General features: G+C 50.7%; 1 protein-coding gene across 1 annotated transcript; it reads right to left on the bottom strand.

The window, feature by feature from the left end:
* Positions 1 to 2,402: 2,402 nt before the first annotated feature.
* PG994_001534 (c2h2 finger domain containing protein) lies at positions 2,403 to 3,849 on the bottom strand (the record flags this gene model as incomplete). The annotated part of the gene is made up of 4 exons (XM_066852943.1): positions 2,403 to 2,867; positions 2,932 to 3,462; positions 3,528 to 3,719; positions 3,799 to 3,849. The coding sequence occupies 4 exons, from the start codon at positions 3,847 to 3,849 to the stop codon at positions 2,403 to 2,405; spliced, it is 1,239 nt and encodes a 412-aa protein (XP_066721084.1).
* Positions 3,850 to 13,156: the final 9,307 nt, after the last annotated feature.

Here is a 13,156-nt window from a genome sequence, read left to right on the forward strand (position 1 = left end):
GTGATGTGACATGAGGTGACAGGTGACACGAAGAAGTTGACGTCTGAGGGTTGGACAAGCAACGACGGACGGGAAGCCGGTGGCTTGGTCCGCTGCTGGGTGGTGCTGCTGCTGGAATACTGGTGCTGGTGCTACTATGGAATGTCGGTGGCACATTGCGGCGGCCTTGTTCAGACACATGAGCTGCAAATAGCCGCCGGCATGAGCGCCCGCGCCCGTCCTGTAGGCCTTCATGCAGAACTGGCTCAACAGGGCCATTCCGCCGCGCTTTGTTGTTTGGAGCCGGCCCGTCCAGCCCGGTCGGCCACTTGATGCCTACTTCCAGCTCACTTCACTTACAATGAGCGAGTCTCTCTATAGCAAGCATTCGTCTATCTGCCTGCCGGCTTTCATCATGCACGCAATCTGGGTTGAATCGAGTTCATCAATTCTTGTTGATAGATAGTAGATAGAACCCCCGGGAACCCCGTATTCTCCATGCGGTATTGTTTTCGGGAGTGAGATCCTCTCTTACTCTTCTTCCTCTCTCCCCTTCCTTCTCTCTTCCTGCCACCAGAAGATGTCAGCATACTTCTTTCCGGATAATGTGAGCCAAGTCAGTTTCTCTCGCCGTCGTTTGCGCATCACATCTGTCTTTGCTTCTTCTCCCTTTCCTTTTGCCCCGCAAAGGATGGACGGGCATGTCCAACTAACTCAGCCTCACTTTTTCTCTTCTCTTGTTCCCTTCTCCCTCTTCGACCTATGCCTCTCGAGTGCGGCGCCGGCGCAACCATTAGCTTACGTCCTCATGTGCCGGAGGACAACTGCCTACCCTCCGTGAAATCAAGATTTCAGTTGAACCACCAAAGTCTCAGAAAATCATCAAGTTCATATTCAGGAACGCGTTATGTGGTTGGGGGAACTATTGATATACAATCCAGGGTCTCGTTTCAATCAATTCAACACAAAGGAATTCGGCCGTTCATAATAACTCCTGGTCTCTCTCCTTCATGTTCTGGTCCATGTGTCCGCATATCCGGAAAGAAGCATCGTCTTCTCAGCCGAAGCTTCAGACGAAACGTTGAGATATGAGTCAAACCGCCAATTCAACTTTTCGACATCGAGTTCCTCTCTCTCGTCAACATCGTCAGCATCCTCCACAAGTGGTATCAATCCCCCCGACGAGCCAGAGCCCTCCTCCCGACTTAAAGAGAAGAAGTGAAGAAAAAATCATGAGAAAACGAGACAGGAATGATGAATTGCCCAGGAAAAGTCAAAGCACGCCACCGAAGATGAGAATCATAAATCCAAAATGCCGACACTTTTTGTCTTCTTCAACCAAGTCGTCATTTTCCAACGAGACGACACACTATGTTACACGGGGACGACCCGAGGTCCCCCTGACCCGTCCTTGGACGAACCCTTTCAATCCTCCACAGCCTCTCCCTCTCTCCCCTCCACTCGAGGCTTCAATCTCGCCAATTAATAAATTGCGCATTACGTCGTTCAATCAAATTAGGGGCTTCCCGCGGCGGAAAACAACGCCGAAGGAACAGAGAGACAAGGACGAGAAGATACGCCAGTAATTTTGTGGTTGACAAAATGGAACGGCCCTCCCAGGAATCTTCTTGGTCGGCCCTCTTTGATCCGGGACGATATGCAGTCATGCCGCCTCATTCATGTTGTGTGTTGTGCATGAGTGTAAAGTTGGTATTGTGGTTCCTGCGCCGAAAAATATGTGCATCGTGGAATTCGTTTGGGTGCTGGATTTAAAACACGCATCTTCTACCCAGCGAAGAGATGCCAATCAAAACAGTGGATATTAGGCAGCCTTGGTGAGCGCCGAGAGGAGGAACGAGTCGAATACCAAGTGCCACCTGGACTGAGATAAGAATGACGGATTATGCCAAAAATCACGGTGCAATGCACGCCGCCCAGTGATGGAATTAAGGTGAGTAATGCGAACCAATCAAGGAAAGTTGCTGCCAGGTGGTGGTGGCGTCGAGATGTATTAATATAGGCCTGGCTGTTGTTTCCGCGAAGCAAGCACAGCGACACGGCCATGTGCGACGACGAGGGTCGGGAAACAATTAGGAACAGCGCAGGCGTCATGCGATCGCTCAGCTCGCTAGGTATGGTGAACAGTATGTGCTCATGGTGTCGCCAGAAAATCAAGGACAACGGGGTGTGGAATCCACATCCTCGGCAGATCGAAATCATACGGTGCTGTGAGCCCGTGGTATATATGGTCGCTGATGCAGGAACATGAATAAGACGCTAACGATGGTACCGGATATTGTACACAAGTCTCACAGGACTTCTCGAAATTACTATATCCCGCTACTGGTGAAGGGTAGCGGCGGTGGGTGTTGGTTGGATGGCCAATCGCATATGCGAAGGAGGTCCAGGCAGCTGTCATTCCATTACATGGTTTCGAGCCGGGCGCTGGGCATTTGCATTGATGGGTCTTCGAAGTCCGGTTTGATGGCCCACGGGTCATAAACCCCAGAGCCGTACGTGGGCAGCTGGCCGATTGTTGCAACCTCCACCGGGGCTTGGTATGCTACACCATTGTACCAGTGTTCCTCTTGCTGTGCTGAGGGCGCCTGAGAAGGAACCGCTTGGGAGGCCGGAAGAGGTTGCGGCATCTGCTGGGTGTATTGCACCATTGGCTGTTGGGGAGGATGCTCTACCACGGGTGATGTACTGTGCAGGGCGTAAGTCGCAGTCTGGGCCGGCTGGTGCGTGTAGAAGCCATCTTGGTGGGCAGAAGGGCTACGACCCGATGCAGGCGAGAAAGTGCTGGGGCTGCTTTGGATCGACCCAGTAAGCCCGCCAGCACTATACGGGATCTCAAAGCGGCAAGCGCTCGACTTGTTGCCTAGGCACTTGGTACGCTGACATAGGGTTCGTGTTGAGAGTAGCAACACCTGGGTTGCTATGTTCAGTGACATAGTACGAGTGTTGTGGCATGCTCGTCGTCCGATGAAGCATCTGCGCGCCAGGGTGCTGCTGTTGGTGTTGATGCTGATGCTGGTGCTGGTGCTGGTGCTGGTGCTGGTGCTGGTGCGCTTGTTGTTGGTGCTGTTGCTCCTGGATCGACTGACCGTGGTACTCATGTGGCCCCGAGGAGACGCTTTGACGATGGTTGAACTGTTGCATGCCGTACCCAAGATGTTGGCCAAAGTCGGCAAAAGAAGCCGCCCGATGAAGACTGTGGCCATGGATGCCAGGGTGGCCAGCTAAGCTGACGCTTTGTGGCCACTGCATACCCGACAACCTCGGAGTCGTCGGCGACTCACCCCCATCCGACTCGGAGGTACAATCATCAATCTCAGAGGAGTGGATGCCTCGTTGATGAGAACGTCGTTGGTGTTTGACCATCGTGGTCTTCCGGCAAAAGCTCTTCAAACATCCTTCATGGGCACACTTATACGGTCGCTTGCCCGTATGGATTCGACGATGTCGTGCGAGACTCGATGACTATTGTTGGTGTTAGTAAGTTTGTGAATCCAGCCAGCCAGTCAATTCCAGTCCTGGTGACCTACATCTGAGAAGCGTTTGCCGCAGCCAATGTGTTGGCACTGATGAGGTTTCTCGCCGGTATGGGTGCGAATATGAACGGTCAAGGCACTCCGTTGGATGAAGCTCTTTCCGCATCCGGGGGTTACACAAGAGTATGGCCTCTCATTCGTGTGTATGCGGTAGTGCCGTTGCAAGTCCGACTTGCGATTGAAGCTCTGTCTTCTGTGTAAGCCAAGCGGACGACAACAGGACAGCGTCGGGCTTTGGCAAGCCCAAGTCTTTCTATCAACATACCTTATTGCAGGACTGCCAGTCGCACTGGAAGGGGGCGAGCCGTAGGCTCATTCTCCACAAGTTCCATTAACTCCATCTCTTCGGTTGCTGTCTAACAAAGCTCAGAGTTCCGAGAACAAACTCTCTGGGCGAGCGGATCACAGCACTTATAAACCCTTAGGAATATCGAGTTAGTGGGGAAGTCCTGGTTCAACTGAGGCAGGGCACCGATGACCTGAGATGGCGAGAGAACAGGGGTAGCTTTTGATGGGTTTGGGTGTGGATTCGAGGTGGAGGACACCCTTGCTCGGAAAGGTATGGAAGCCGAGTCTGATCAATGCAACGCTGTAGGATGAAGTCTATGCGTTTCCTGACAATGTCGTCTCAAGAATTATCGTGTTGATGTTTGGCCAGGTAATAGACAAGGGCTGCGGGCAAGAAAGGCAAAGCGGAAGACACCGTGCAGCGTCCAGCGCAAATAATAAGTGCAACGGCCGGGTCCTTTCTGGGGTATTAACTTCGGAGGAAGGGGTGAGGAATCTGACGAGGGAACTGGGTGATGAAGTGTGGCAATGCAACAAAGGGGCCGAGCAAGAGTACCGAGTATTATCATACACGGCGGCCTGAAGAAGACGTGTGTAAGTTGGGGGGTTGTGTGTCGGAAGGAAGAGGCGCTGGCCAGTCTGATATATCGTGAAGAGAGACAACCATCAACCGGAGGGAGGGGGGGGGGGGCAGATGGTGATTTTGTTTAAGAAGGTGGTCCCAACTTACGAGGGGAAAACAAAGCCTTCGGCGCACGAGCACTAGAGGAAGAATACGTCGAAGTCGTAAATTAGCAGTCGAGGGGTGACTAATGCTGTGGACGGGCTAGGTAGTGCAGCTAGTGAGCGAGATGATGGCTGATGTGCGTCCTGCAGGAACAACGGAAGCGTATGTGAGCCAAAGTGGAAAGCTGGGCTGAGTGGCGCGTATGGCTCTCTGTTTCGAAAATCCAGGAACAGGAAGGCGGCGTGTGTTAGGTTCCGGAAACGAGAAGCATAATTGGCCCTAGTAGGTAGACACAGCTGGACGATCACCGGACTTCTGAGCGCTCAGATCTTGGACGTTGAGAAACCGGAGATTCTGCTAGTCTGCAAATGTTCCTTGGCCTGAAAGGTAAATCCACGAGGTGACGACGGTAAAACGGGAGGGTCTTATCTCTTGTTGCTGAGTCGGAGTTGTTGACAGGACGACTGTTCTTGGGCGGGCTCTGGAGGGAACTTATTGTTGTGGAAGTAGACCAGACCAAAGAAAGCTCGATGGCGTCCTTGGGGATTAATAAGTAGGTAGACCAGAGACCTAAGGACTAGGAGGTTTATCGTAGGTGCTTATAGGAGTACCCGCCAAGGAGCAATTTGAAGAGGGCCCTATAACCCAGGCTGATATATATCAGATAGAACTGTACCTGTCGTCTCTGATGGGGCCTGGTTTGAGCGAGCGTCACGACTGGCTGATACAAAGATACTTGGCCGATGTTCCTCTTGAGTAGGTACTATAACGAGGGAGAGGGAGGGATTGTGGAGTCCTGCCGATCGAGAAAAAGAAGCAGAATGCTCGAGCACCAAGAGGAGCCAGTGGGTTGTGTGTGCCTGGGCAACTAACAATCTAGTCGAAGGGGCAGCACAAGCAGTAGCAAGGTAGCAGATGGCGTGTACTGTACCTGGTGGAAGCAGGCTCAGACCAGCGGCGATCTCCTCGGGAACAATGAGAGAGATATATGGGTTCCTGGATCAGAACGTGGCAGGCGGCAGCTGACGAGATCAATCCGGTATAGCGTTGAGATTAAATGTCGAAGAATTATTGATCGGGAAGGGAGTACTGCTACTTGGGGTACCCTCCAGTAGTCGACGGGTGTTCAAGGTGAGGGAGGATGGAATTCTGGGACGCCCCTGGTCCTCTCACCCTCTCACTCTCTCCTCGTCCGAGCCTTTAGCAGGTGTAGAAGTACATGCGCCAGGGAGAGATGGGTCTGTGTTGTTGAAAGTCCGTGAGTTCTCGGATGGCGTGTAGCCTACAAAACGGTCGAGTCCCGGGGTGGTCGTGGTAGCAGGTCACCAGGATGTAGCTAAAGGGACGGCTAATAAAGTAGCCTTCAGGGTGCCGTGTAATGCGATGCGATGCGCCGGTAGTTGGAGCGAAGAATGCTGCTTGGCTGGAAGAAGAAAAAGAACAACCTTAGTTTAGTTGCAACGGCGGCTGGTATTTGTTGTTTGGCGATGCCGAGGAGTGGGAGTTGGGCTCCTCTGGTCTGGAGAGGAAACAGGTGTGACGAGCGGTAATACTGACTGGCCAGAGAATTCAAGAAACAACGTACCTGTATGGTCTGCATATTAATAGGTCAAATCACAGGTGAATGCAGTACATATGTAGTAGTAGGCATGTCCTTTTCGGCCTCTCGCCTATCGGTTTTGGTCAGTTAATTCAGAGAGGGTATGTAAATACCTTGTAACTAGTTCCTTCTAACCCGCTGAGGAACTGGACATAACACACATCCGTCCACTCTAGACCGGGTTGTTCCCTGCGCATCCTTGCCCTGCCTTACGTGGGTACAGAGGTACATGGCTTTCACCTTCTTCAGCAGCAGCAGCAGTTCGTCTGCTGGGAGGGGGCGCACATGGTCAGAAGGTGGGAAGGGGTCGCAGGAGGGATCGGTGTGTACCGGCAAAGCAATCCCTCGAGCTAAGATTTCGTAGCTCGCAGGTCTTGGTAGTCGAGGCAGGGGGGGGTGTGGTGGGTGGATTTGACGGATGCCCTATCCAGCAACCGGCATGCAGGAGGGTCAGGGATACAGGGATTGCAGCATTACAGGGTTCACTGATAGAAACTGGGGTGGGGGGGGGGGAGGTTGTACCTCTTTGCCTTTTTTCCTTTTTTCCTTTTTAGTCCCAGGGCCAGGCAAGGTACAAGGCGATGGAGCCCAGATGCATTCTATGCGGGGCAGCTTTTTAGTGACGGATGAGGTTGGCAAATGTTCAATTGCAGCGGTGCGTAATGGTAATGCACCGAAGCAATTTCTTTCCCTTCTACCTACCACTGCAAACTATCATCATCGTCATTAGGCAAAGACGAGATGAGTTCAGGCCAATCTTCTTCGTCTTGCTGCTACTGCGTGTCTCTCCTGTCACCTGCTGCAGGTCGCTTCCAGAGGCCTGGTGTTTTCTTCTGTGCCCCGCCCTGCTCTCTCCTCTTGATTACTTGCATCTGGCCATGTAGCAGCTAGGGGAAAAGAAAGCACTCATTTAGCAGGCAATCAATGTCGTTCATGGTTCATGGAGTTGAGGCATGTAGAGATTAGTTATGCTCAGTTCAATGAATAACTCCGTAATGCACTACTGCTGCTCACCGAATTCCACTTCTTGCCCACACCAATAAGACACACAATATACCGTTATGCTAACAACAAAACCTAACCCAACCCACATAGTGAGAGCTTCTGATGTAGCAGTAGGCAAATCCGATACTACGTACAGGCAGAGACCTGTGTACCTGTATAGGAGTAGTATGCTAGGCTAGCACATACAGGAGCCTTTCGCTAATACCAACTCACAACCTCATTCAGGTGGCCGGAAATGGACCTCAACAAGATCGACCTGATGAACTACTACTACTTTTAGTACCCACTTTGCAAATCTGCTCTTACTGTACGCAATCCAACTTACACGGATACTGGGAGACAACGACATTTGGACCATGAAAGTGTAATGATAGGTTAAAGATGCAAAGAACAATACCAGTGACGAACTTCCCACTTATCGATCCACGCGGATTCCCTAAAGTGGTTGCCTGTCATAGTAGATACTAAGCAGTTCGTCTCAAAAACTCCATGTACGTCAAGCAGTACACTTATTCGGAATTGCGAGAAAGGAAATAGCCGGCCACACGCGAAGCGCGGGATCTTCCCACTCCAAGCAATCACCTCAGCAATTGACATTCGTTCCAATCAACACAATGATGGAGGGGTCAGGCCTACGCCAATTTGACACCCATGGCGTTGATTCCATGAATCCATGGTACGTTACGTAGGCAGTATATGCAATGAATGAATGAGGGGTCTCGTCCTAAGACGGGGGAGGAGCGGGATGGGGACGGCCGTAGCGTAGAGGCAATAGGCGCACCTCATCCGATCCCCATCCCATCCACCCAGGAACATACCATTACAACTTATTTGGACTACGAGGTCAATCTAAACGGCCACAGCTGCCTAGGTACTGAGCGCTGGACTGGAAGAAACGAAGTCCAATCATAACGGCACCGGCCTCTGGCAGATATGCACATGGTGACATGAATAGGTAACATCGGGCATTGTCACTTGTCTGCGGCCGGTGGCCGACAGCACGCTGCCTGCCGTATCTGTCTGATTATCATGAGATTGGGTTAAATCGGTTCTCTTCAGGTGATGCCGTAGAATGGAACCAGATCAAACTTCGTCGTGAGCTTTCTGCTGTTGTTTGTAACACACTCATGCTTTCAGGCAGAACAAGAACAGGATATGGGCACGGGAGAAGTGAAGTGAGACCCGAGATGGAAAGCCCGTAATCCACCCCATTAAATTCACCACACAACTCCGTAGACCATAGTAGTAATGGTTTGTTGACTGATTGCCGACGAAACAGTGATCCAGGACTGCAATTGCTCATCTAACGTAGCGAACGCTTTGTGCGTCAAGATATTGGTGGGGTTGGCGGGATTCAGAGTGCGCCGGATATCGATAACAGCATTATGTGGTTGAGGTAGCTTATTACCTAATACTTCCAGCCTCCTACTATTCTGGACTATCGGACGAGGCATCCTTGACCTTGCTGACATCATCATTTCCAGCCATATATCATTCCTGAAACAAATAAATAAACGAGAAAAAAAGAGTTTGGCATGTTTCTCGCCCGTAACCTCGTTACCCCCCATTAGAGGAAGAAGAAGCGTAGGTCACGCAGTTGTGAGTAGGAAGGTTAGTACAAAGTATATCGTATATCGACGGATTATTGAGTTTGATTCGTCAGAATCACCTCTCCCTATGCCGCTAGCAATGGTGAGGCCAATCAATTTCATGAACGTCTCCTATCCTATCCCGATAATCCGGTACCGCTAGAAACTAAGCCCACACTGCAATCTGTGCAAGCTTTATTGGTGTCGCAAGCGATCATTTCTTAGAATTTGGTGTTTCTGCCCTAGATTACGTTAGCTCGCAATCGATGAGGATGGGAAACAGTGCTACTATTGTTATTGTTGTTATTATTGTGAGTGGCCAACAGCAAACCCGATGCATACACTACCACCTTGGTCAAGCAACCGAGATAGCCAGAGTTGGCGAGGGCGAGCCCAAGGATTGGTCGGTCACGGCGGTCGGAAGACAAGCGAGAAAGCTAAAATGAATAGGTGGGTTGGGCCGGGAACCCCCCAGTTACAGGGTTCCGACACAATTGTTCAATGCTGTAAGCGGCAAGAAATCCCATCAGGTACTTTTTTATCCCAATCAGGCAATCTGGCTGCCAGTGCCATTGTTTCAGAGGCTGGAATAGCTAAACCGCAACTAGCTCACCCGGCCGCGTCCACCAATCTGCTGGCGCGAACTACAAGTACGTTGCCCCTCACTCTTCCTCTTTTCCATCCTAGCAGCTGTTCCGGAACGACCTTCCATCATCCCCATGACAAGCCACCATTGTATGTACTCTTACCCCTTCACCATGGATCTGTCCTACCCATCACGCAACCTAAAATACATCCTGCACGTGCGTGCCACCTTCTTATCCTTCGTGTGTCTCCATCGTATGTTGCCTTGCGCTTCGGTCGGTTTTTGATGTCATCTCCAGCGAACACCGCAGCTGTCACTTACTTGGCCAGATTTATGGACACGCAGAGACATCTAGCGTCGTTTCGAGTTGCTTTGATACCGACTACCGTCTTCCAATGGAAAAACTCACCACTGCCGAGGAGTACCGCACTAATAAGGGCAATCAAGGCATATGATGGCACCAGTATCTGGAGGAGTCGAAAGGAGCCACTTCACACTGGTGGTGGTCTGCAGAGAAAGAGAAGGTTCGACATCTTTGTGGTTGAAACTCCCATTCACCTGCACAGAGCAGATCTATGCAATGCGACGTGAGGTAAGTGAGTATGTTGGTGGGTTGATATAGTGGTACGGAAACCGGCATTGAAAACCTTGAACATCGAGGACCACCTTATCGTGTCATTCGTTCGATTCCTCTAATAATGACTGGCTTCCGATGCAAAGAAAAGCCATAGGCTTGGCAACTTCAGCAACTATCACATCTACATGCGTATATATGACAAGAGTTCCATGGTTAGTGGCAAGAAGCTGGCATAGTCGACCCACGTAAGTTAGTGTTCGCCTGAAACCTGTGATCCTCGTCACAAATGTACATAGCTACAAGCACCGTCAGGAACTGCAACCAAGCTGCAGTAGTACTTGACTGGTGAAGGCCTCCTAACGCATCCGAAGCAAGGGGCTTCGAAGAGGGGCACACACATGGCACATATGCAGCTCGTCGGATTGTTTGTCGGAGAATAGCACGAGATCTAGATTTGGTGATCGTGCAGAGGTTGCAGAAAATACTCATTGGATGAGTCTATTGCTTGTGGTCAGGATAACATCAAAACCTGCTCCATTCAGTTCTGGGAATCTCAGTTGATCCAGCTCGGGCAAACACCATTTGATCCATGTGTGTGTATGCATACTGCTACCCTGATAAATCGTGCGTAGCTGGTGATGGTTGCACGAATCAACGGCCGTCAGGGATGAGGCCGATATCGCATCCTTGCTCTCTTCTCGGAAGCCGGCGCACACCCGCAAAATCCTTCACATCCTCCTCCTGCTACCACTTTACTAAGAAATGGCAATGCACGTGTGAGGGATAGGCTTGTGACCTGACTGGACCGGAAGGGTGCCGCATGGCTCGCCTCGTACAAGAGGCGTTCTGTACGCCTCATCATGGCGCCGGATCACGTATTTCTTTTCCTGGTTAGGTATACTTACATGTAGATGAAGGAAGTAGGCGGGAGCTTCTTGGCTCTGCTCAAACGTTCAAGCGCCAAAACAGGCTTGAAACAAAAGCACGTCATTCAAGCAGAACAAATCGAAAGACGCGGGCAATTGCCTTCGATCTTCCCTCGTGGCAATCAGTTCGTGGGTTCTGGCTCAAACAACAAGCCCCCCGGGGATAGTTCCGACCTGAACGATTTGCTAACAGACAAGGCCTTCTGGAAGTGAGGTCGTGCCGGCGCATCAGCCGAGAGCGGTGAGAGAGCCCTCTGAATCCACAATGGGACTCGGCCATTTCACCAGCCCCCCCCCCCCGGCCCGCCCATTTAAGCTGAACAGGACAAGGTGCAAGGGTTTGCACAAAAGAACGGCCTGCACAAGGTTCAGGGCATGTATTACTGTGACGTCGGACTATTGATGGGCTTCCGATTGGCTTCTAGCCTGGCTCACTCCGCTTAACAATTGTTGTTCTCGTAATGACACTCTAGCAAAGAGCCACTACACTGCAACGTAGATTGGCTTTTCTTTCCTCTTTCTCTCCCTTCGTGTCTTCGTGTCCATCCCACAGTGTTCTAGGCCGCTGCGAATCGGTGGACGATTAAACAGATTACGGATATATCCTACTCGTCATGCGTGCTAGGCCTCATTCGATACGAGCCCACACCACATATTCAGTCCTATCCTGATTCCTACTTACATACGAGAAGTATGCCTAACAGGTGTAGTGCTAATGCATTGGATCTGCTAGAGCATGCACATTTTGTGATAACACCGCATCGTAGCGCAGCGCAGATCCTGATATGTTGGGAGTTGCTGCAGCATCTCTCTTGCCATAAAGAGCAACTGCCCGAGTCTTGGCTCTACGACGTACTACGTTAGAAACTCAACCTCACACCAGAGTAACCGATCTCGGGGCTTCAACACAAGAGATAATCCATAACATACTTATTTACTAAAATCAAATAAAAGAAAAAGTAGGTAGCACATCAAACTAGGCTAGTAGTACATGTAGTTCATGTACGATAGATTGATAACGGAAACGTTGGACAACGCCGACGCCTGGTACGTGCATAGCATGAAAAGCATAGATTGAGTAAGGCGCTCTGACCCCCGGTTCGTCCATTCCTCGGTGATCAAATAGCCTGAAACAATATGTCTGGCGATGATGGCGATGATAATGATGATGATGATGATGATTGAAATTCGTGTTTATCATCATGAACAAGTCATGCCCAATGCTCCCTGGTGTTCCATCACAGAGTGACATGCCCCTCTCTCTGCCATTTTACCCCGCAAAATGGTAATGCGAGAATACGTACGAGAATATGTACGAGAACACCTGGAATGGACGGGCGAGATGTTCTTCCCCCGCCATGCAATGCGAGAACGGGACAGAATGGGACGGTTGAGTCCCAATTCAGTCGTCGAGAAAGACCATTCGAGGTATGTATGAACGGTGTTCGCATATAGGCGATATATGCGCAGCAATGAGAGCGAACAGGCAAGGCACACACACACACATACACATACACATCTCATAGCAACAGCTCGTTGGTCAATGGAGAGGATAACGCATGCACGCACAGGACAGTTCATCCAATGAGCTGCGACGGCTATACTCCACGAGGCCTGACAGGTATCTTAAAGACCACTACCGCTAGCTCCGTATCCCACTCAAGGGTCGAAAATAATAGTATTCGCGCAAGCGCCGACGTCTGTGAGGCGGCTCAAGATGAATTGGCCAATACCGAGATTATCATCGGTGCTGTAAGGTGTGCACGCAACAACGTCGCGACATCCATCATCCACAGTTGCTGAACCACCACCGCATATCAATACATCCACCCAACGGCACTGTAGAACGAAATGGGACGTAACTCCCGACGCCAACGTTCTCGCTTAGCGATGAGTGACAAATATGTTAACATAGTAAGCCGAGAGATAGGCAGTCCGAGAATGAACGACACCATCGATTTCTATTGCAATAGTGCCGACGAAGTTCGTGTCAAACCCGGTGGCAGGTTCCTGATCTAAGGGACGCCATTGCTGCATGATAGCCTCCCATACCTAATTTTACAGAAAGGGTTCTATTTGGTGGGGGCAAAACGTGTATTGCATGGATGATGGCTGTTGGCCGTTAGCCGTGCCGGCCAGCTGAGAGCCACCACTAATATCAGCTCCAAAGAAGCGAAAAAGCAACGGAGGAGGATATGCCACCACAGGAAGTTACACCGGCCCTTCAAGACGACATGCCTTCATTTCAGTCTAAAGGGAAGGCATCACAAGCCATCCATCAACATGTATCTGGTATGCCTACCATTTCCTCTCCGCTACCCACCT

Source organism: Apiospora phragmitis, assembly GCF_038363925.1.
Source record: "Apiospora phragmitis strain CBS 135458 chromosome Unknown utg000002l:1.0-5516284.0:1.0-5523493.0, whole genome shotgun sequence".
NCBI classification, from domain to species: Eukaryota; Fungi; Ascomycota; class Sordariomycetes; order Amphisphaeriales; family Apiosporaceae; genus Apiospora; species Apiospora phragmitis.